The 23,796-nt window shown below is 37.7% G+C and overlaps 4 protein-coding genes across 4 annotated transcripts; 3 read left to right on the forward strand and 1 right to left on the reverse strand.

Annotated features, from left to right (window-relative positions):
* Window positions 1-504: 504 nt before the first annotated feature.
* LOC147856326 (eukaryotic translation initiation factor 2 subunit alpha homolog) lies at window positions 505-5,009 on the forward strand. The gene is made up of 7 exons (XM_087329411.1): window positions 505-1,077; window positions 3,735-3,791; window positions 3,871-3,957; window positions 4,035-4,181; window positions 4,307-4,411; window positions 4,500-4,598; window positions 4,698-5,009. The coding sequence occupies exons 1-7, from the start codon at window positions 706-708 to the stop codon at window positions 4,848-4,850; spliced, it is 1,020 nt and encodes a 339-aa protein (XP_087185537.1). The 5' UTR covers window positions 505-705; the 3' UTR covers window positions 4,851-5,009.
* A 1,036-nt stretch (window positions 5,010-6,045) lies between these two features.
* On the forward strand, window positions 6,046-8,904 carry LOC147856327 (beta-phenylalanine coenzyme A ligase-like). The gene is made up of 6 exons (XM_087329707.1): window positions 6,046-7,197; window positions 7,350-7,539; window positions 7,935-8,080; window positions 8,169-8,236; window positions 8,333-8,435; window positions 8,636-8,904. Exons 1-6 carry the CDS (start codon window positions 6,061-6,063, stop codon window positions 8,747-8,749), a joined length of 1,758 nt encoding a protein of 585 aa, XP_087185833.1. The 5' UTR covers window positions 6,046-6,060; the 3' UTR covers window positions 8,750-8,904.
* A 5,373-nt stretch (window positions 8,905-14,277) lies between these two features.
* On the forward strand, window positions 14,278-16,736 carry LOC147856328 (26S proteasome non-ATPase regulatory subunit 14 homolog). The gene is made up of 6 exons (XM_087329791.1): window positions 14,278-14,502; window positions 14,928-15,105; window positions 15,272-15,353; window positions 15,958-16,134; window positions 16,211-16,378; window positions 16,464-16,736. The coding sequence occupies exons 1-6, from the start codon at window positions 14,364-14,366 to the stop codon at window positions 16,653-16,655; spliced, it is 936 nt and encodes a 311-aa protein (XP_087185917.1). The 5' UTR covers window positions 14,278-14,363; the 3' UTR covers window positions 16,656-16,736.
* A 1,581-nt stretch (window positions 16,737-18,317) lies between these two features.
* Window positions 18,318-21,420, reverse strand: LOC147856329 (G2/mitotic-specific cyclin S13-7-like). The gene is made up of 13 exons (XM_087329862.1): window positions 21,404-21,420; window positions 21,211-21,273; window positions 20,775-20,832; window positions 20,576-20,684; window positions 20,438-20,494; window positions 20,146-20,365; window positions 19,907-20,038; window positions 19,727-19,816; window positions 19,477-19,638; window positions 19,337-19,396; window positions 19,158-19,256; window positions 18,876-19,060; window positions 18,318-18,755 (listed from the first exon to the last, which is right to left on the reverse strand). The coding sequence occupies exons 2-13, from the start codon at window positions 21,223-21,225 to the stop codon at window positions 18,572-18,574; spliced, it is 1,371 nt and encodes a 456-aa protein (XP_087185988.1). The 5' UTR covers window positions 21,226-21,273; window positions 21,404-21,420; the 3' UTR covers window positions 18,318-18,571.
* Window positions 21,421-23,796: the final 2,376 nt, after the last annotated feature.

The following is a 23,796-nucleotide window of genomic DNA, read 5'->3' on the forward strand; positions in this document are numbered from 1 at the left end:
AAACAACAACAAAGGTTGCAAGTGTTAGGACAAATTGCAACATGATCACATGCGAAACACCGCTTCATAGCATACACCTCACCCCCTCTCAAGCCTCGTCGAATGACCTTGATTTGTAGCAAGTGCTCGAGTCCCATGGGTTGTAGGTATGAAGCTCAAAGTCAGGCGGGGAGACTTAACACAATATTATTATTGATTCGACTCATGTGCAAGGTTCGAAAGGTGACGTTGCATCCGAGGCTCATGCGAAACACCTCATACCAAGCACGCATGTGCCTGAAAACGGGCAGACAAGACAGATAGCATAGTCTCGATGAAGTCCCTCAAACAAGGAGCCCATTTCCATGTCTCAACTATAATTTAACGTGATTCGATATGACACACCCCAAGGCCTAAGACACACACACAAAACCTCAATGTATGTACATACATTCATAGATCTCTTCCTTCAATCCTCTACTTACTAGTAAATTAGTAATGTGTTAGGTTCCATCATCTACTAGTAATGTGTTAGGTCTTCAATTCCTTCTCTTCTTTTCCTTCTTCCCGTCTCGTCGCCCGTTCGTCTGTGCAGAGAGACAGACAGAGAGACAGACAGACAGACGCAGAGAGAGAGAGAGAGAGAGAGAGAGAGAGAGAGAGAGAGAGAGAGAGAGAGAGAGAGAGAGAGAGAGGAGGAAGCAGCAGCAGCCTCAGCGAGTCGCCATGACGGTATCCGACTGCAGAATGTACGAGGCCAAGTACCCCGAGGCGGACGAGGCTGTCATGGTGCAGGTGAAGAGCATCGCTGAGATGGGAGCTTACGTCTCCCTCCTCGAATACAACGGCATCGAAGGCATGATCCTTCTCTCAGAGCTCTCAAGACGTCGGATTCGAAGCATCGGAAGCTTAATCAAGGTCGGTCGACAAGAACCTGTCATGGTCCTGCGTGTGGACAAAGAGAAAGGTTACATTGATCTTAGTAAACGTCGAGTTTCTGATGAAGATATCCAGTCCTGCGAAGAACGTTACAACAAGAGTAAAATGGTTCATTCCATCATGCGCCATGTCGCGGACACTCTTGAAATTGATTTGGAGGTATGAATAGTTTTTTGTTTCGCCTCTTTTTGTTCGCCTTCTTATGTGCAGGTTAAGTTCTAGTTATAATCAGTGTAATTCCATCACAAGTATTCTATATCCGAACCTTGAAACTTTAGATCAAAAGAACACATAATCACTGGTGCTTATCCTGGAGTTAAGATTCCTCTTCCGTTTCACTCTTTCTTTTTTCATCTGTATGCTTGCTTGTTTTGCTCTAGTTCTGTTAAATTTGCTGTCAGGATTCAGCACAAGTGTTATGCGTGAGAAGATAAAACCTTCAGGACAATTGAGTAATGTTTTCTAATATATGATAAGATGCTTTTGATTGCTGTTACGTGCATCTTTGGCTATAGTTGTGTTTAATTTGATGTTATCACAAGTGTAACGAATGAGAAGGTCAAAACTTTAGACCATAAGAGTAGTTTTTGTAATATATGAGAAGATAGTTTAGACCAAAATACTTGTCTTTTTGTCATATATTAGAAAATTCTAGCCTTTTTGATAGGGTTGTCGGTGGATGAGCTGCAGGTTTTTTTGCTTTTATTTTTCCTTCATTTTTGCTGTTTGTTTGCATGTTTGATTTAGGTTTTATTAATTTGACGTCATCATAAGTGTATTTTATGTGAAGGTATTTCTAGTCCAGAAGAAATATATTTTCTAGCGACATATGAGAAGCTAGTCAAACAAATAAAAGCCCTTTCAATATGATTGGTTATGTTTGATCTGGAGTTATGGTTTTAGTGTTTTTTTTCTTTTTTTCTGTGTGATTTTTGCCCAATTCAATGCCAGTAATGTATTATATATGAAATTATTTTAGACCTGAAAATTAGGCCTTTTGGTAGTATTTGAGGAACTGCGTTAAACCAAAAGAATAGTTTTTTTGATAGGATTGATGGTGCTTGGCCTGTGTGAGAGTTTTTTCTTTTTTCTATTTCTGACAGGTTTTGCTTTATTATCGCATGCTTCTTGTCAATTTAATGCTATCATAACTGTAAAACATGAAAAACTATTTTAAACAGAAAAACGGCCTTTTCAATATGATTAGCCATAGTAGACATGGAGATAGGGGGTTTTCTCATTATTTTTCCCGATTATGTTCAGGTTTTATGTTGTTTACTGTAGGCTTATGTGTTTCTGGTCAATGTTTACATTTGCTGCATTGTGATGTTTGTGAGTCAATATCGACAACAGAAATCTCTAAGGCGTATTGTAACGTCATCAAAGATGCAACATGGAAAGGGCGAGTTTGTCCTATTAAACATGAAGATAGTGGACTAGATCCATTCAAGAAGTTTCCTGCATATGCACCTAATCACAGCAACGAGAAACTTTAGCTGTTGTCGTGAAATAAATGAGGCTTCTTGCTCTCTTTATTCCACTCCAACATGATGTTGCATATAAAATGAATTTGACATTCATGAAAAGGTGATTAATATCTCCTGCATGCATCTAAAGAGTGTTTTGTTGCAAGGCATATACCACACCCAAAGAGTGAACTTGATCTCTCATCCAGGAAGCTGTTTCCTTTGGTGCTATCGTGCATTCTTTAGATTAAAGTAGTGCATTCTTTAGATTAAAGGTTCCTTTTCCATTTTGGATGGCTTCAGTGATAGATTTTGTGGCAAACCATCTTGATATGAAGAAAGCATGCATGCACAGGGCTGAAAGAGTGCAATCTGGAATTTGCAGGCTACTTGAGAGAAAAATATGTTTATGTAGCTAGAATTATTTTGGATTGCTTCAGTGATATATTTTGTTGCGAACCATCCTGATATGAAGAAAGCATGCAAAGGGTTGAAAGAAAAAATAAAAAACCATTGTGTTCATTTATTTGATTTTCTGATGAAAGTGCAATCTGGAATTTGCAGGCTACTTGAGAGAAAAATATGTTAATGTAGGTAGAATTATAAGATAAAACTTATCTTTGGTCATGTGGTTTTTGCCGCAATAGAAAGAATGTGTGGTTTTTGTGAAGGTTCTAGCAATTGTGATGGTGAGAGTCAAAATAAGTTTCTTGCATGAGGTTTCCATGCCGACATTTGCTCCCAACAACTAGAGGGGTTTGTGATGCAACTTGCAAATTAAAAGAGAAATTGATCTGTAAACCCAAGAAAATTATTCATAACCTGAAACAGAAATCAAGGACATGACATGCAAGATTGACGAATTCACAAAGCCTGAGGGTATTGGGTATTAATCTTTTATCGTGGTTTGTTTTATGGAATCTGAATGAAGCCTATATATGAGTTTTGCAATGTGAAGAATGGGCTGGGTATGAACTTTGGAAGAAAGGATATGGCTTATATGACGTAATTATTTGCATTCCGTGATACCTTCTGGGGGCCGTCGTAGGTTTTGGACACATGCCTATTCAATGTCTAACCAGTCCACGTACAATATGAGGCTATACGGAACACTTGTATTTAGGGTTTTAAATTTTGAACAATCTCTCATTTAATACTATTTTTATTTCATTTGTAGCTTAAATAGGGTGTAGGAGATTTGACTCAGAGACTGAATCCTCTTATTTTGAAGTCTCCATTATGATTTTGGCAGATCTTACTTTATAACACGACTTTCAAATGGGTTTATTATACTCTCCTTACCAGTCTAAAAACGGAATTAGACTAATTTTTGGAACCTTTTCTCTGCAGGATCTTTATGTGCATGTGGGTTGGCCTTTATACAGGAAGTATGGGCATGCATTTGAGGTATATGCTTGCATTTGGAGAGCGACATATGAATTTGAAGTGTACATCAGCTCTTTGTGCTAATTATATGTATTTCCAGGCTTTTAAATTGGTTGTGACAGATCCAGACTCAGTATTGAATGGTTTAACAAGGGAGATCAAAGAAATTGGCCCTGATGGACAAGAGGTGAGCTTTTTTATTGGAAACTTTGCATTTCCTTCATGATATGGATAATAGAGATCTTACAAAATGTGAAATTTCAGGTTACTAAGGTTGTGCCAGCAATGACAGAAGAGGTCAAGCAAGCACTGATAAAGAACATCCGACGAAGGATGACCCCACAACCATTACGTATCCGTGCAGACATTGAGCTAAGATGTTTTCAGTATGATGGGGTTCTTCATATAAAGGTATCGCATGTTTCTTTTCAATATATCCTACATGATCTGTTGCTTGTGCATGAAATGAATGAATTTTTTTGTTGCAATGGGAAGAAATCATTTACGTGTTGGTGTTAATTTGGCTGCATTTGCAGGATGCCATGAGAAAAGCAGAGGCAGCTGGCAGTGAAGAGTGTCCTGTGAAAATCAAACTTGTTGCTCCTCCACTTTACGTGCTCACAACACAGACTCTTGATAAGGCATGCCATTGCATAGCTAGAGCTAAATCTTAGTCCTTCTATTGTTTGTTATTTGAATAGAGTTCATCACTCAGTATATTTTATGCAGGAGCAAGGAATATCTGTGCTTAACATGGCTATAAAAGCATGCACAAAAGAGATAGAAAAAAATCAAGGAAAGCTGACTGTTAGGGATGCACCTCGGGCGGTAATACTTCATGATTAAAAAAAATAAGACATACTAATTTCATTAATGATTTGTAGAAAGAGATGTTAACATATTGCAACGCATTTCCTGTGGATCCAGGTGACTGATAGAGACGATAGACTTCTTCAAGAACAGCTGGATAGTTATGCACGGAAGAATGCAGAAGTAGATGGAGATAAAGACAGTGAGGGTGAGGAAGACACTGGAATGGGTGAAGTTGATGTTGAAGGAGCTATAGGAATAGTTGAGTAGGCCTCTAGTTTTCTGAGTGTAATATATATGGTTCCATTCTAGTTCCAAGAACCGCTCCACTTCAAGAGTTTTGAGATCGTTGCTTTTCCTGTTAGCGCAACTTTTTTGTAACTTGTTAAACTTATCACAGAGAAAACTGGCAAAAACATTTTTGTGTCCTATTTTTATTCTATATGTTTCTAATTTGTATGCTTCATTCTACTAATTCCATTTTCTAATTCTTTGTGCCTGCATGAAACAAAGGGTCTGAGTATTGCTGAAAGATTGGTTGTTGGGCTTCAAACCTTTCAAGATGCACATGGACTAAATTATATGAAACTTTTCAAGATGCACATGGACTAAATTATATGAAAACTTTTCAAGATGCACATGGACTAAATTATATGAAAACTTTTCAAGATGCACATGGACAATGTATGTATACACTTGTGTTAAAAAATGTAAACGTCAAGTCTTAGCCCACTTAATTTGCTTTGCATTAATGATATTGGCATTGAGGCTCGATTGATCTGCTCACTCATCTTTAGAGTGCATTTTCACATTTCTTTTAGAAAGGTGGCAAAATTTGTGTCGTTTCTGTTTGAAAATATAATCAGATTTCTCTTTAATCTTGGACTAAAATGGGTAGAAGCAGCATTGAAATAAGAAAACTGATGAATGGGCGGCGGCGTGAGAGCATGATTGATCTTATAGATACGATAATGACATTATTGCCAGAAAACTTTTTATATATTCTGTATGAAAACTTATTTTTTTAAGGCAAAAACTTATTATATATTATTCTGTATGAAAACACTTATTATACGATAATGTAGTTACAAAACTTATTATATATTCTGTAAGAGAGATTAAGAGCTGATGATTATGTAGATCGGCAGCATCAGTTTGAAAATGTAGAAAATGTATAGTTGGTTAGAAACAGTATTATTGTTTGGGAGAGAGATATATGAGCAGTTAGCAATTGACCATAGTCTGCTATTAATTGAACACACACGAAAAAAAGATAATCTGCACTATTCACGAAGTCCTTGAATCTGTGAGGAGGGGATCTGGGACCTGGGTGTGAGGAAAAAAAATTAGCTTAGATTGGGATCCACCATATGTATACAGTATATATAATCACAGAACAAGTTACAACAGTGGTACACCATAGTGATATAATCACAGAACAACACTCACTGGTCTATAGAGCTTTCTCTTGTCTATAGCTATGGCGACCTCGACCCGCATTTCTCATAGCTCTGCAACAACACATGGCGCTTCTGATGAAGGCAGCATAGACAGCAGCAGTGGCTACTGCGCCTCAAATGGCATCTACTACAGCAGGCGTCCACCGATAGACCTCCCATCAGACCCATTCCTAACCCTACCCACCTTCATCCTCCATCGCCCTTCCTTTGATCCCTCCGCCATAGCTTTCATCGACTGCAAGACAGGCGCCTCCCTCCCTTACTCTCTCCTGCGTGATCGTGTCTATGCGGTGGCCGAATCCCTCTCCCGAGGCTTCGGCCTCTCTCCTGGCGCCGTCGTCCTTGTGCTCTCCCCAAACTCCATCGATTTTGGCGTCCTCACCCTTGCCATACTGGCTGCAGGTGGCATCATCACCACCACGAACCCCCTTAATCACCCCTCAGAGATAGCCAAACAGGCCACTGATTCTCATGCACAGTTCGTAGCTGCTGTGCCTTCCCTCCTCCACAAACTCATCTCCCTTCCCACACTTAATCTTCCGCTGATCCTTCTCCGAGAAACCCCCATTACTTCCATTGATCCTTCTTCTTCTGCCCCACCGATGTCCTTTGCTCGCACCATATCTTTCTCAGACCTAATCCTTACCCGGAGAGATCATACCTCCAACACGAGCCACTTCTCCTTCCATCGAGGTCGCCAAGATGATACGGCTGCACTCCTCTATTCCTCCGGCACCACGGGTACCAGCAAAGGTGTCATCCTCACACACCGCAACTTCATCGCTCAGATTAACCTTCTCCTTCGTGAGCAGACCCCTGAAGGTTCTTTGCCATGGAAGTGTCGCACCTATATGTGCCTTATCCCCATGTTCCATGTCTATGGCATGGCTTTCTTTGGATGTGGTCTCATGGCCAGAGGAGCCACCACTATTCTGCAACAGAAGTTCGACTTTGTGGAAACCCTAGAGGCCATACAGAAGTATAAAGTTACCCACTTGCCTGTGGTTCCACCAGTGTTGATAGGCATGGCGAAGCTTCCTATAGTGAAAAAATTTGATTTGTCTTCTCTCGTGGAGGTAGGATCTGGAGCAGCACCCCTCAGCAAGGAGGTCATCCAAGCTTTCCATGGGCGATTCCAGAATGTTTCCATTGCACAGGTAATTATCAGAAAAGACCACCTTAATCTGTCCCTCTAATCAATAACTTCTATCATCGACGTGTGTGGGATTGGTGGGATTGCTCTTCTCCACATGTATAGATATGTTCTTAATATATAGAAGTGTAAATGCCGCCACGACAAAATTTATAGGGATATGGCATGACTGAGTCTACCGCTGTGGGGGCGAATATGGCAACTCTTGAAGAGAGGCGGAAGCTCGGATCTACAGGCCGTATTGCTCCCAATACTGAGTTCAAGATAGTTGACATTGAATCAGGAACACCCATGCCGCCCAATGAAAAAGGGGAGATATGGATGCGAGGCCCCACCATAATGAAAGGTTTGTCTTCATATGATGAATTATTACATTTATTGGGGTGCTATTCTGGTGTTTATGCACAAAGGTGCAATCTTCATACCTTAGTAGTGGAGTCCATTTGGGTTGAGATTGGCTTGTGGGTTGGTTCTTTGTGATTACAGTGATTACATTTGTAGAGTCAGTTATGTTTAAGGTAGGCCTCCTTTAGTCAGGTTATCGATGGTCAATCCTTTGACTATCATGGGGATTAGCTGTGATCCGGACATAGACCTTGGTTTAATTGGTTTTGCATATAGAGCTCCCTTATTCAGTCATGGGTTGACTGGCTGCATTATGCTTGAGATATCTGGCCAGTGATTGATGTGGTTTGTTGGCTTATTGAACTACCTTCCTTTCAATGATCGAGCAACATGTAGGTTACTTTGGCAGACCTGGTGAAACCGATGCAATCATCGACAAGGATGGATGGTTGCATACTGGGGACGTTGGCTATTTTGACAATGAGGGATATCTCTTTGTCGTGGATCGATTGAAGGAGCTTATCAAATATAACGGCTTTCAGGTAAATGCTATTATATTCCAAGGTTTAATTCTGATTTTCAGTCTTCATAAATGACAGAGAGGCTTTGATATTGTCTATTTGGACTAAGGTTGCCCCTGCTGAGTTAGAGGCTGTCCTATTATCTAATCCAAGAATCCTCGACGCAGCCGTAATCCCGTAAGCTAATGCAATGCAAGATCTCATCCACACATCGTTCTATGACAAGTTAGAAGAATTGATTGACAAATCTGATCGTCCTCTTATGTTGCATAGATATCCAGATGATAATGCAGGACAGATTCCTATGGCATTCGTTGTGAGAGGCCCAGAAAGTACACTCTCGGAAGCGGAAGTCATGGAGTTTGTCTCCAAACAGGTGAGTTATCACATATTTAAAGAAACTGATGAATGCAAGAGTAATGTATTGACATGTTTAATGTTCCTGAGAAAGCTCATGCATAATCTCAAACCAACGATGGTTCAATTTTAGCTTATCCTGGGAAATAAGAAAAAGTAGCATCTTTCTTTTCACCCAGAAATTATGAGCTTTGAACTTGATGTAAAACTTCATTGTAGGTGGCTCACTACAAAAAAGTCAGGAAAGTGGCCTTCGTTCCAAGTATTCCAAAATCGACTTCAGGAAAGATATTACGGCGAGAGCTCGTTAGCATTGCAACTTCTCGATTGTGATTTGACTTTGGAAAGGTTGCTGTGCATCCTTACACGAGACTAGATCATTTTTTTAGAATTCATTTGATTGCTACAAATAACATGGGTATGATATATTATGGAACCCAATATCGTGATACCACATACAACAAACTATGGATATGACAACCTTTGCTTTTTCAAATAAAATTCCACATCAACTATAATGAGCTAGTGGTCGTGGCTACTTGAAACCTAAATACACATGATGAGGCAACATTGACATCATTAGAGCAATACCTTTTGAAGAGGAAGCTTTGCCCTCCTAGCGACTATGAATAGAAAAGTTGATTCACCACCCCAGATTCGGGTGAACTTTTCATAAGATCCCATAGCCATGAGTGCCCAAAAGGAGAGATTCAGAGATGAACAACAAATTTATTAAGTATTTTCCTTTTATTTTTTATTTTTTAGGGAAGATTAGTGTTTAATTAAGTCTAATTATTCTTGTAGATAATCTTGTTATTAATTTCCTTGATGTTCCTTTAAGCTATTCATATTTTTTCTTTCTCCACTCAAGGGTAGCTTCATTTAATTATCAATTGCCAAAGAAACTATAACACTACAAGTTAGAATATAAGGTATATTAAAGTGCATTAATTGATGCATTTGGACAACCATGCAAGGATATGACTTTGAGTTCAAATGTCTATTTAACTTCTTTCGTTGATGAGAACTCTCTTGTCAATTGTTAACTATTTTTGTACATTTGGACCAGGGCCTGAATTTGACGGGTTAGTCTTAAAGTTTTTTGACGGGCATTTTTTAAAGATGTATGTCATATGACGTAAGAGTGCAAAAATTAACATGTCATTTGACATACAAATTTCTTATAATGAAAAGCTCTATATGATGCTTCATTATTATACATTTTATTACTATAGAAGGTACACAAATAGACACAACTACCTCGCAAAGATAATGAAATACAGAAAATAAATATCGTGTTAATGTTTTTTTTTTACCAAAAAAGTGTTAATGTTTTTTAAGCCAAAGTACAAACTATATATGTATCCATAATCATAATTCATTCTTGCAAAGTGGATACAATAAGCTTCAAACAAATAATCATACAAATCGAATACTTAATCATCATATATTTCTTAAAGCCCAAAAAACACAAAAAAATGTTTATCATACCGGGACTCCTCATACTTATTACTAAGCATTGTAATGATACTATCCTTCTCTCTTTCTCTTCAAACCAAAGGTTAAATATATCCCTCCAACAAATGTTTGATGTCTCTTGAGCATTCAAGGATATAAACATCAAAGCATCTAAAGTTTCCAAAGATAAACCATTTCTAATATCATTTTTTATGATATTTTGACGTGAAAAGCCTCGTTCACATGCAGCTGTACGTAATAAGTATGTATAAAACAATAGGTTAGTAAAACATTTAGTTTAAAAAAACTTAAAATCAAACCTTATTGAAATGAAATACTTTTAGTTTATTTTTAGAGGTATTAAGGTAATACAAAAACAATATAATAACTTGCTAAATGAACATAATATGATAGATGATCATGGTAACTTACATTTTTAAACTGTAGTTAAAAAATGTTGAAGGTTGAAGGATGTCTTTCTTTGTTCTATTCCTGCTGCACAATTTCACAAAAGGCTACATAAAATCAATCATTTTTAAGTTGAAAAATAACTTGTTACCTAACAGTAAGTAGTAAGTAGTAAGTACTCACCTTTTTCCTATACTAAAAAGTTATTACTAACCCTAATTTTTTAATAAAGCACAGTAATAAGTATTAAGTATTAAGTAATAAGTAATAAGTATGTATAAAAAAGTAGGTTAGTAAAACATTTACTTTAAGAAAACTTAAAATCAAACCTAGAGTGACTAGTCTACACTCTAGTATTTTTTAGAGTATTTAATAAAGCACCAAGGTTATTGTTTAAAATTTAAATTGATTTGAGGATTCATCATTACAATTTATATGATATTATTTTAAGCGTGTTATAAATATATATATATATATTAGAATTTAGTATATTACACACTTCATACTATATAGTCAAATTGAATCTTGATACTACATAGATGATAGTATGATAGTACATATATTTAAATTTTATATGACAATATGTGGTATATATATATAATATATATGAATAATGACATAGAAAATAAAATTTTAGCATGTCATTTGACATGTATAATTTTAAGGGGCCTTTCACATGAAAAGGAAAATTTTATACTTTATATGTCACTTGACGGACATTTTTAGTAGGTGTATGTTTTTGACGGGCAAAATGGCCTTTGATGGGCATGACACCCGTCAAATTCCTGCCCTGATTTGGACGTTGGTCAGAAATGAACAAACAAGTGTAATTCTAAGTAGTAAGGAAAGAGACAAAAGATAAGACGAGGAAAAGAGAAAAGAGAGACTTCTAATTCATTGTGACAGGCCAACAACTTTTCAAAAACCATAAAAAATATTTGTATATGTCTTTTAAGCTTATTCTTGAAATTTTAAACATAAGAATGATCAAGTAGGTTTAAACTCATTTACATGAATTTGTGCACTTGGGTATTGGGTTTACAACTTGATTTGTTAGAGGGAGAGGTGAACCTTATATTATGGTGGATAGTCTTGGAGTGTGATAGAAGAACCCGATCCTCCTTACCACCCTTGAGGTATGATCAATACTAACAATTGGCAGCGGTTCGGTTAAACCAAACCGTTAAAACCGCGGTTTTGTGGTTCGGTTTCAGCTTTCAACTTAGGTCAAATTTAAAATATTTCATTATATTTAAATTTCAAAAATTTTAAGATTATCTTAAAATGTGAGAATAAGGCCTCAAAATGAAAAGATTGTTTAAAAATAATTTTTAAATTTAAAAAAAAACATTAAACTGTTTTAAACCGTGGTTTCTAACCGTTGAAACCGAGCCGAATCGCTTAAGCCGTTGAGCCACGGTTTCTCGGTTCGGTTCGGTTCAAATTGAACCATTGCCGACTGTTAATCAATACATATCCAACCTACCACCCATGTTCCATATTGACGAATATGTCATAGGTTGAGGGTAGGTCACTAATATTTACAAAACAAAAGTGAAGGGTATGATCACTTATGTTAGAAAGGAACTAGTGTGAGTGGATAGAAGGAATGATAGGTGCATGGACCATCATAATCTTGTCAACAAGTAAATGGAGAGTCTTTTAGAAAAGGAAATATATTCAAGGGACCTCAATACAAGCATAAATATGAGGTCTAACTACCCCCATAAAACACATTATGTTAGAAGGTTGAAGTCTCGAGGCACCAGTGGTGTGGGCTAGGCTTTCGTCGTAACGATCGTGTTACCTATTCCAAGGTATGGGGGTCATTTTAAGTATGAGGTAACAACACGTAAAAGTACTGCAATATGGATTCGGGTGACCCACCTTCATTCAAGGATTCCGATGAATGTGAACGGTTAAAGTGAATGTTAAAGATGTAAAAACTTAGTAACAAATGGGGGATTAATTTTATTGGACCCATCATTCCAACGACCAATGAGAAGCACTTCACCACAACAATTGATCATTGCACCTAAGTGGGTTGAGGTTTGGGTTTGCATGAGAAACAATGTTAGGTCAATGACTTTGGTCAACAAGGGTTCTAATTTCACAACCATTTCACAAAAATCATGGACACTGCACATAAGACAACTCGAAGTAAGTCTCCTAATCAGATTATCCAAAGTCGGTGGGCCTCATTGTTCATGAGCTATCCTCGATGCGGTGAAATGAGGAACCCAAATCAAGACACCACTTGTGGGATACCTCAATCACTCAAGGAGCATCTATGGATGTTATGCAACAACTATTTGATTCCTTCGTGTGTTGTATTTATACAACTATGAAACCCTAAATTCAATGGATTGGTATAATAGAAGAACCTATAATGGATTAGAGAGTTATCATTGTTGTAGTAATGCTCATCAATCCTCATTATTGGAGAACCCCAAAACTCTCTTACATGCCATGCCCATCATAACTAAGTTGCCCTCTTTCATGCTTTGGGCATGACAATGTCTCGACTCTCTAGTAATACCATTGTTGCTAGAACTTCTAGTATTTCACCTCCTCCCATTGGGATTTTCCTTGGTTGAAGATCTTCTCCTTGGAACTTGTCCCCAATTCTTAACCCAACTTCACTTGGTGAGCTTCTTCTATGGCTTGTACATGTAGGATGCTTTCTACCATGTGCACCAGACATTGACTTTGACCATATCTCCTCACCAAGAAGTGCTCACATATGTCTTATGTCCTTTTATGTATTGGAATGCACAATGTAGACTACTTATTTCCAGTGGTTTGAAAAAGGTGTGCCATGAGCTCAATCACGTGCACATGTGCATGACGACATGCATCTCTAGGTTCAAGCTCACCTTCAACCCCTTCTATTGTTGAATGATGTTGCTAAACTCATTTATGTGGCTTAAAATCAAACTTCATTTCAATCTCGTACAACCTCTATGTCAAGTACACCTCGTTTCATGCGATGATGTTCTCATATATGCTACAAACCTCATTTACACCTACCCAATTCTGGTTACTTGCCAATATAAAGCTAGATTATCAACATGATCAATATCTTCCCCATTATTGTTTGTTTATGCCAACAAATTTCTTCCCATTCTCTAGCTTCCATTTTCACATTTTAATTAGATGACCCGTAATTCAATTCTTCCACAATGGAAAGTTTGTGGTGTCAAACTTCTAGCTCTGAACCTCGTTTCTCTAGAGTTGTGAAGTCCCCTCAAAAGCTTAATGTGTGCCACTCTTCAATATGTATGACGACATGAACATTGTGTTTAAGGGATTCATCTCCCATGTTAGCCAAAATCTTCCCTTCTTCTCAACGACTCATCAGTCTCTTCTTCTTCTTCTTTTGCTCCTGCCCGTCCTCCTGTTTGTGGTGGTTGTTTCTTTGCTCGACATTCTTAAAATGTTTCCAAATATCTTCCTATTTGGAGCATGGCACAAGCGGACTTGGCTCCTATACCATGTATTGGAGCTAGGGAAAGCCTAGAGTTTGACATAATCATAGAAGACCACTCTTGCCAATGAATTCAAAGGGTCGACATGTGTGCTAATGCTAAAAGACACCATATGGTGCATGTCATTCCTTGCCAGATGTGATCGACATATATGACTTTGCTACCGCATTATAATCCAATGTCTGGCAAAGACAGGAACAAATAGTTGTGAGGATGCGTAGTAATGATCGGAAGAAATTGAGCCACGTATATAACTTCTACTTCTTGGAGGGTGTCCCTCCATTCCATGGGTCCACACAAGAGAGCCTACGTTTTTACTCTTGCATACAATAAATATAACAAGAGAAAGAGGACCTCATTAAAAACAGACGGCCAGATCTGTAATTTACCGAAACAAATTACAGAGCCTTCTTTCATTCGTCTGTGTATTTTGCATCTGCTAATCGCAGGATCGAGGGAAGGAGGAGAAGCAGGAATCGTGCGAGGTAGAGATACAGAGACGGAGAGACAGAGACAGAGGCAGAGACAGAGACAGAGACAGAGACAGGGAAAGACGCTGTTTTTCGGATCTCATACAGGAGCATAAAGAGGATATGGAGAGGTTACAGCGCATCTTCTCTGGCGTGGGAGGGGGAGCTTCAGGCGGTGGTCCTCACCCTGACTCACCTCTTATGGATTCCTCTGAGCAGGTCTACATCTCCTCCCTCGCACTGCTAAAGATGCTCAAACACGGTATGTGTCCTTTCCCTCTCTCTCTCTATCCTTCCCATTCAAGAACTTGTTTTGGTTATGTTGCTGTTTGAGAATTTTCAAGAAAATCATGTTGCTGTTCGAGGAGCCCACTTTCGATATCTTAGAGACAGTTTCAGCTTCAACAACGTGATTTACTTAATTTCCTATTTCCATATTCAATATATTCTCTATCTGTCTCTTTGATTTCACATACACGAAGCATTTATTGGTCTGTTACACAGCAGGTCAAAGACTGTTTTGGATTTCTTCCATTTTCTCTCTCGGAAATTGAGCTCATTTTACTCTAAATATCAGTGGGAACTTATCAACAAAAGCAAGCTTTGTGCTATGAACACATAATTGTTTTTCATAGCATAACACATGTGAAGGTGGGATTCGTTTTTTAAGTTTTTAACCTATTGCAGGGAGAGCTGGAGTTCCCATGGAAGTCATGGGTTTAATGCTTGGAGAGTTTGTTGATGAATATACAGTGAGGGTTGTGGATGTTTTTGCCATGCCCCAGAGTGGCACAGGAGTTAGCGTTGAGGCCGTGGATGCTGTTTTTCAGGCGAAAATGCTGGATATGCTGAAGCAGACTGGAAGGTTTTATCTACACTTGAAATAATTTGTTAATACTATACTGCACATTTATTTACTTCTCAAAATTGCACATTTATTCTTTTCTTCAACATACAGTTAGAGCTATTTGTTTCCTTACAACTACACCAATTATAGGACACAGTTTATTTTCTTTTTTCAAATTAAATAGGCCTGAGATGGTTGTTGGATGGTATCATTCACATCCCGGTTTTGGATGTTGGCTTTCTGGAGTGGACATTAACACTCAGCAGGTTAGTACACATATTTTGTTTTTCATTATTAGCTTGCCTTTTAAGAATACATTAGAAAGAGACTACGTTTAATTTTTTTATTTCTAATGCCTCATGTATTATTGATACTCTGGATGCATGCATATGAGCGTGTGTATGTATGTGTGTGTGTATGTCTGTATTAGTGTGTGTGTGTGTGTGTGTGTGTGTGTGCACATGTCTGTCTGTGGGAGTCTCTGCCCTAAAGGCTAAATCTTAATGTCACTTGGTTTGCGTGGATGAAAGTGTATGAAAGTGTAATCGAACCTTTGCATGCTAGGGTAGTGTTTAGAAGTTTCTTTACCTTCTGGAGTCTGGTTTAATATACTGAAATGTTCCATGGCGTTCTTCTTCAGTATGTTGTTTTACTTAAGCATTTGTAGACTCGTTTGAATCACCCCATGTTGAAGCGATGTGATATCAGTATTTTTGTTGGATATTTGTGAGTTTCGCATATTAACATATTGTCTCTCAAATTTAACTTTACCATGTTATTGTATAAAAATATTTCTTTATTTTCCATTTATATTTCATACATACATTGCTTGAGTACATTTCTTTAAACTGCTAATCATTGTATTGGTAGAGTTTTGAAGCATTGAATCAAAGGGCTGTTGCAGTTGTGGTGGATCCCATCCAAAGTGTGAAAGGAAAAGTCGTCATAGATGCATTCCGTCTCATCAATCCTCAAACCATGATGCTTGGACAAGAACCACGTCAAACAACATCAAACCTTGGGCACTTGAACAAGCCATCTATACAGGTGAGGTACATCAAAACTTAGCAAGTGAAATATTTCCCAAATATCCTTATAATACGCTGAACCCTTCTCTCGTTAGGCCTTGATTCATGGTTTGAACCGTCATTACTATTCAATTGCAATCAACTACCGCAAGAATGAGTTGGAAGAGAAAATGCTGCTGAATTTACACAAAAGAAAATGGACAGATGGACTCACCCTACAGAGATTTGATAATCATGCGAAGACAAACGAGTCTACCATACAGGTTCTTTTGTCTAGAATTTGAGGTCCTACCTCATTGAAGGGTTCAATTTATGTAAATATATTTTTCCAATGCTTCCTTTTTGCAGGAGATGCTGGATCTTGCCATTAAGTATAATAAAGCCGTTCAGGAAGAGGATCAATTATCTCCTGAAAAGTTGGCTATTGCGAATGTAGGAAGACAAGATGCCAAGAAGCATTTGGAGGAACATGTTTCGAATCTCATGTCATCAAATATTGTTCAAACTCTTGGCACCATGCTTGATACTGTTGTCTTCTAGAGACAAGCTTATTAATCTTGAACCTTAAGTTAGCTTTCATCATTTGAAAACATTATCTTAATATAACTATAATTTGAGACATTGAACTTTGATGAATGCAACAACCAATGAACTATGCAATGTAGGAAAGCTTGGATTGTGAAGGAGTTATTAACTCACTTTTTAGATGTTCCATGATAAAATTGAAGTATATCTCTATGTTGAATTTTTAATGTAGTAACCACCATTCAAATGTCATTTTATATCAGAAATGAAGGTCTTGATGTTTTTGAATGCTAATCTCGACATTTCAAGAAATCTAGAAAGTGGGCTATGTCTTCAGGGCTATACAGCCTCCAAATTGATGATGGCAATAAAAATGTGCATATGATCTATAATCAATATGTGGTGTTTGTTCATTTGATTTTACCCCTTACAAAACTGGGAATCCTGTTTAAATCTAATCCGGCTTCGGGAGTCCAGTTGAGATCTAAAACGATATGCCATTCATTGGAAAAAGGCGAAGAAAATGATACCGAAGTTGAGTAGATAAAGCCAATGCCGTGAATCATTTTCCACTGTACATAATTCCTTTCTCATGCTGCTGAGTTGAACCGAGCAATCCACAAATGATGAGGTTGAAAAGGAAGAGGAAGAAAAAAGAATTCTTCGACTCTCACCAGGATATAAGGGACAGATCGGGCTTTGGTGTTTATAAGCCACCTAGTGCCATCGGAACACCACTTTTGTTGGTGTAAAATTATCCATTCAATTATTTTGTTGAGGGGATTGGTGTAATCTGAACACCACTTTTTTGATCCCAACATTCGCTTGTGTTCCAGATCTTGTCCGATTGCAAAAAACAATATGGGAACAATCAAGTGCATAGTGTTCTTAATGATATGTCTTTGGGGTTTGGCGTATATACAGCCTCAAAAGCTCATGTTTTATTTCTCTCATGATAAAAAGCTTAGATGAGGTGCAACTATTTAAAACACTCATCAGCGTTAATTCAAAAATCAATGTGAATTTAAAAAAATCAAGGTTGTGGAAGGGTATTGTGAAAGCTGAGAATCTTAATAATTATTAGAAAACCAGGAAGTTTGTTTGATGTATAGCAAAAGACATTGGCTACTTCTCTGATCAAAGAAGGCAATGACAACGTATGTGAAAGACTAAACTTATTCCACTTCCAGAAACGGGTAAGCCTCTGCCACTTCAGGGATTCCAAGAAATGAAGCTCTCCAAGAGGAGAATTTTCAAGGCAAGTATTCAGTTCATACTTTCAGTTCCATTTGGGTACCCAATTATAGGACAGGAAAGTTGTTCAATCACGATAGAATGTAGATGATTTTGATAGATGATGATGATTACACCTACATACATAATTGGATTCAACCGACTGTAAATTCTTTTATATTATGTCCGTTGGAATGATGATTTGCATAGATGATGATTACATAACTGGATTTAACGTTTGACTGGACATTTTTTGATATTATGTCAATTAGAATGTGAACACAACTAACAGATATAATACATTGATTAAGAACAAACGACATAAGAGAATCACAAACTGAAAGGAGGTTCACAACGCAAAAAATCATCTTAGATTGGTAACAAACAAAGAATCAAATGATTGCTTATAATGTAACCAGCCTGAATGAAGCAGCCATGCATTAATTGAGCAAAACACTTTATATTCTATATATGTTTATATATGTTTCATATGTATATTTTGTTTGATTTGAATACATCATCAGTATCCATGCACTATTGACTGGTTGACTAGGGTTTTTCTGCATTCAGACCCAAAAACCGTCCATGGCATATACAATCGCCGTTGGAGCACAACACTTCTTGTGAACCACACAAACAAACAAAAAAAACAGAACGAGGAAAACAATGCCAGAAGATGTTGATAAGCATGATGATAGTCATTTGGCAGAATGGCTCTCATCTGAAGCAGCATCAGTTGGAGTAGAATTAGCTTTCACAATGGTTGGAGGACTAAGCAGGGCTACTGAGCTATACTTAGCTTGCGAATATTTCCTGTGAACCACTGTCACATTCCCTTTCGCTGCAGTGCTATGCAAACCAACAATTAAGCTCGCACATTCTCTGTCAAACCCATGAAAGAGAAAGCCTAATCAGTTCCAAAACATGTGGAGTAAAGAAAATGTATATATGTAGATCAATCTGCTTTACGTATGAGATGATGGTGATATATGAATTTCTTACATGATATCCGACTCTTTGTAACCTGAATGCCATTTCAGAGTTGCATTCCATCTGGCTTCTTCACCGGATTTCAATGTGTTCTTTGCCAGATAGACCGCTGAGGCAGCAAGCATGGACGGTGAAAACTTCACCATCGCATAATCTACCAAGCATAATTCCACAAAGTAGAAGGCCAACATATTCATCTGCACGTATATATATACATACACGTAGATGGGTTTAGTTAGATGATGTATAACCCAAATTAATCCATTTAAGGTGTGTCACGAGAATGCATTACACCTGCTGGTCAGAAGCAGCAGCTTTAAGAATCCTAACCAAAAACACGTAGGGTGTGGGGATGCACATGTTGAACTTTAAAGTATTAAGCATACGTTTCTCCTGGATCATGCATAAAATTAAGAGTGTTAGTCCAGACAAACAAGTGGGGGTTGAATCACGAAAGTGTGCTGCATGTTTACCATATCTAGAATCTGTTGTCTAGTATACGCATTGTCTGAAATAATGATGAAATCTTTAATCTGAAAACAAAACAACCACCACAGTGAAAGAGTGTACTCTCTGTATAGATATTTCATATGACAGCACAAGAATTACTCGCCTCTGGTGCCCATATTTCTTCGTATTTAGAGGCCACCAGCATAGCTGTCATCCCAACCAGCTGCAAATTCTTCCTTTCTATAGGTTGTAATGCCAAGTAACGATCAATTATATTCGTAGTGAGGAACAGTGTCTCAGGCATGAGCTTGAATTTAAAATGAACCTGATAGTGGAACAAAGAGAGGATGTAAATCAGTGTAGCTCTTTAAAATACTATCCATCCATCAGTCCTTAAAATGATCACACACTACCTCAATGAGCCAGTCAATAAGAACAGCTCTCATCTTTTCATTGATTTCAGACTGCTTGGACATGTAAGTTGGAGGTACACAACTTTGCACCTGAAATGTTACAAGGTTAAGCAAAGACTGTTATTAGGTTATCAAGTTCATGACATGGAACAAATTCAGTTTCCGGATCGCTCTCCATACCTCGGTTTTCCGGTAGAAACTGTAGATATCTTCCACATAATCCACCACCGCTAACAGATCATCGATGTCAGCTGCATCAATGTCGGTTCGTGGCTCTTCAACCAGCTTTTTCTTGAAACCACCAGACGCAGCCTGGTCATTAAAGAAACAACGCTGTTCAAGTTGTATGTATCTTTCCTGGGATATCTAAGAATATATTTTCAGTAGATATAAGCAAAGAAGATGGAACAATGTTTTACCTCGCTTCTAGCTGTGAGCATCGCGGTGAGGGTTCTCCCTCTTCTTCCTGCTGCAGCACGCATATTTTTTGCATTAGGCAAGGCTTTCGGCCGTGCCGGATGCACAGGAACATCCTTTGATGCTGCAACCTTAGATTCTGCGTTGTTATCTGTCACAGCATCTCCATCTACAGTTTCTTTTGTATCTGTCTGATTATTAGCTAACTGTGCAACAAAACTCCTGAAATCCAAGAAAAGACTGTAAGATTATTTTCTCCTTTAAGACCTGTGAACGATCTGTAGCCAAAAATACCTCGTAATAGGCCTGTCTACTACAGGTATTATCAGCTTCTTCTCCGGATTTCGTATTCTGTAGTAGCAGATAACACGAATAACTACAACAACCCATATAGAACAACGATAAATCTGTATATATTTGTTCCCAACATACTCCATATGACCGTCTTTTGTTGCATTTGAACGGGGGACCACATTTCCTATGTCTCCCAGGGCTCGTCGATTGTTAACAGGAGCAGCCTGAGATTTACCTAGTCCAGCTCCTACAGTAACTTTTCCATTAAAACCTTTATTCAATTCTGAAAAACTATTGTGTAGAAAGAAATTAATTCGATTAATTGTTTATGAAGTACCCTTGGTTGCTTTTATTTCCCCTCTCTTGTTCTCATCTTGATGAAGAGCTGCTTGCTGCTGAAACATCTCGTCAGGAATCAGTGAGAGTCCAAACAATAATACGTTGTTGCGTCAAACACAGCAAAAAATAAAATATTTGAGATCATTCCGTTCTCCTTAGGTACACATTTAGTTCGAGTTTGTACATTATCTCAGTCCCACAATGTCGAAATGTCGTGAAACTATGTAATATAACGGTCTTGCATATCAACAGCAAAGTCCAACGAAAGTACCCCATGAAATGAAGGTGTATCTAAATACGTATACACATATTGACAGGGCATCTAAACATGTATACCCATAGAGACTACAATCCTTCACTCTCCTGAGAGCCAGAATTTAGCTCAAATGTAATTGAACCGTGCGAAACCATAGTCAGGATCGGCATTCGCTTACCCTGGTTTCATACATGATGAAGATCGTACAGGAACGACGTGATCCTCGAAAAGATGCAAAGATCTGAGAGACAGGGAGAAAAAAAACAGACAAAAAACAAAACATCAAAGAGAAGCATCGAGCAGAGAAAGGTGAAAAGCAAATAGAAGACAGGAAATAACGAAGGGGCGGTTGAGGAATCTGGGAAGCTTACCAGAGAGGGGAACAGTGTGCGTCTGTGTCTGTGTGATCTGATGATTTCTGCGAAGGAAAAGATGAGAAGGAGAAGGAGAAGGAGAAGATGATTTCTGCGTTTCTTTGGAATTTATTTCATGCAAATCCTCTCAAGGCCCATTCCATTGCCTCCTCAATAACGGTAACATATAGTTCCGCTCGATCCATCACAGCCGTCCATCCCATCGATCGAACGACTCCCCTTTCACCGCCCTAAAATCCCCCCACATTTCAATCTTTACCGTTTTTGTTGAGGTTAATAAACCTAAAGTAGTAACTATTAAAACCCTTTTGTGTGTATATATTGTGGTGTATATACATATATGTACATACGTATATATACACAAAAAGGCTTAATAGTTGAGGGTGTATATACATACATACCCCGAACTACTTCTCTACTATGCGTGTTATGTACATTTTGTTGACATTTACCCCTAGGGTAACTTGAAAGGAGAACGATCGAGGAATAGTGCCATCCCCTACATCTGCAAGTCTCGTGCCCTTCATTTGCAAGTATCTAACCAGAAAACTCGGATGACGGGTGTGGATTGGACGCAAATTGCCCAAGTGTCAGCCAATCACCTACCTAGCATTTTGCATGTACGCTTTGTGGAATGGTATCACACATATTACACACTAATTATTGTGCATCAAAGTGTGGTCCATTCATTACACCGACTCAAGATGGTCATGGCTTTGAATCTCTCCATTCTTCATTGAGTTACATATATTAATATTGGCTTCGAATCTCTCCTTCCTAACATAATGATTTTGTACAAGATTGTTCATTGATCCAAATCCTCTTTGGTTGCATGAATGAGATATAGTATATCATATTTCTCACAAATTCCAATTTAATAATCTTCTTTGATTATCTGCATTAATAGAGTTTGAGAGATACACATCCCAACTATAATTTGTGTTGCATACATGGCATATCTACTACATTAGCTTACAATACCATACATGTTCGATACATGACAAATCGACAATAAATGTATTCATCCCCTAGGGGCATCTTTTGGCTAGTTCTATGTGTTGCCAATGGAGTGCCTATTTGAGTGGGGTTATTACCATTACAAATTGAGCATCGATAACTTGCATGTTTAAGTTATCCATTTGTGCCACCAATTTTAGTAGAAGGAATTACCATTACATCTAACTAACTAACTAACCATTTAACTATATATGTTTTTATTTGTAAGCACAAAGAACCATATCCAAGGGCATCATTTTTTGTGGTTCTATTGCTTTGGCAAAACAATCCTTTTATTGCATAAATACAAGTTTGTTCGACTTGGATCAAAATGGCACTATTTGACAAACCAAGATGTTATACCACCTAAGAGCATTGTTTCAACCAAACTCTGATATAGAATCCAAACCCTAATTGATAAATATCGCTATTTGTATGAAGGTCACGAGAGATAGTGCACATCATTTGGTGGTGGGGGCCATATATTTTGAATCTTGTATTTGTAATTTGAGACACTAAGTTGATAGATTTCCTAGAGTTTGATGTAGCATATATTTACAATCAATGATTCTTGTATATATTGTGTGTCATGCAAGATACATAAGTTGCCAACAATTTTAAGAGTTAAAAGTTGCCACAACAACCTCACGAAGGCAAGGATTTCCATGGGCCATGATGGCCATGACTATTTGGCACAATTGTCGAAACATTATTCGGTTTCAAATGCCTCATTGCTAGATGTCATCATCCAAAGTTTATGAAGTGGGCACAAACAACAATTGTTTTAATAAACTCGAGGATACTTTAGGATTAAAGTTGCAAGTCTTGTTGAAAAGCCTACATGTGGAATTGGGTCCAAGAGTTCCCTTCTAAAATATTCTCTCATTTTTGTAAGAAGGTTGTTAGATGTTTTCTATTGTTGCACTTTTATAAGAATGCATTAGAGAGGATTGGGCATGATAGTTCAATTGGCAATTAGTTACATCATTTCTTCCCTTCCTAAATTGTGATTGCTCTCTATAATCTCTAGAATAGCAACGAACCACCTCATGTTCATACTTTATTTTCTTGTAGTACGAACAAGTTCTTCAACTCAACTCTATATATACTCATTCCTAAAGTAAGTAATGAAAATTTTCGTCAAATATACGTAGTCTAAACTTATAGATGTTTAATGGGTGGTTCAATCGAGAGAGACTTCGAAGTAAACAAATTGGGCATTCAACTACAGGTATTCAAAACTCTCCCATCATTTAATTCAATGTTACCTCAAGGATATATATATAGAAAGACATTGCCCCAATAAGGCTTGGAATATGAGAATTCCAATTTTTACCTACACAAGAAAGTTAAATACTCTTTGATTGGTTTTATCTCATATATATATATATATA

Source organism: Azolla caroliniana, unplaced genomic scaffold, assembly GCF_043228905.1.
Source record: "Azolla caroliniana isolate FFs.n. ecotype wild unplaced genomic scaffold, voAzoCaro1.0.p SCAF_13, whole genome shotgun sequence".
Lineage (NCBI taxonomy): Eukaryota > Viridiplantae > Streptophyta > Polypodiopsida > Salviniales > Salviniaceae > Azolla > Azolla caroliniana.

Excerpts from the sequence above, each read along its gene's own strand:
- LOC147856326 (XM_087329411.1), top strand. The coding sequence starts at position 706 with ATGACGGTATCCGACTGCAGAATGTACGAGGCCAAGTACCCCGAGGCG. Across the intron at positions 1,078-3,734 it reads CTCTTGAAATTGATTTGGAG|GATCTTTATGTGCATGTGGG; the intron begins GTATGAATAGTT and ends TTTTCTCTGCAG. Across the intron at positions 4,182-4,306 it reads ATGGGGTTCTTCATATAAAG|GATGCCATGAGAAAAGCAGA; the intron begins GTATCGCATGTT and ends CTGCATTTGCAG.
- LOC147856327 (XM_087329707.1), top strand. The coding sequence starts at position 6,061 with ATGGCGACCTCGACCCGCATTTCTCATAGCTCTGCAACAACACATGGC. Across the intron at positions 7,540-7,934 it reads AGGCCCCACCATAATGAAAG|GTTACTTTGGCAGACCTGGT; the intron begins GTTTGTCTTCAT and ends AGCAACATGTAG. Across the intron at positions 8,436-8,635 it reads TGGAGTTTGTCTCCAAACAG|GTGGCTCACTACAAAAAAGT; the intron begins GTGAGTTATCAC and ends ACTTCATTGTAG.
- LOC147856328 (XM_087329791.1), top strand. The coding sequence starts at position 14,364 with ATGGAGAGGTTACAGCGCATCTTCTCTGGCGTGGGAGGGGGAGCTTCA. Across the intron at positions 14,503-14,927 it reads GCTAAAGATGCTCAAACACG|GGAGAGCTGGAGTTCCCATG; the intron begins GTATGTGTCCTT and ends AACCTATTGCAG. Across the intron at positions 15,354-15,957 it reads TGGACATTAACACTCAGCAG|AGTTTTGAAGCATTGAATCA; the intron begins GTTAGTACACAT and ends TTGTATTGGTAG.
- LOC147856329 (XM_087329862.1), bottom strand. Across the intron at positions 19,061-19,157 it reads CTGCTGCTTCTGACCAGCAG|ATGAATATGTTGGCCTTCTA; the intron begins GTGTAATGCATT and ends ATATACGTGCAG. Across the intron at positions 18,756-18,875 it reads TACAAAGAGTCGGATATCAT|AGAATGTGCGAGCTTAATTG; the intron begins GTAAGAAATTCA and ends TGGGTTTGACAG.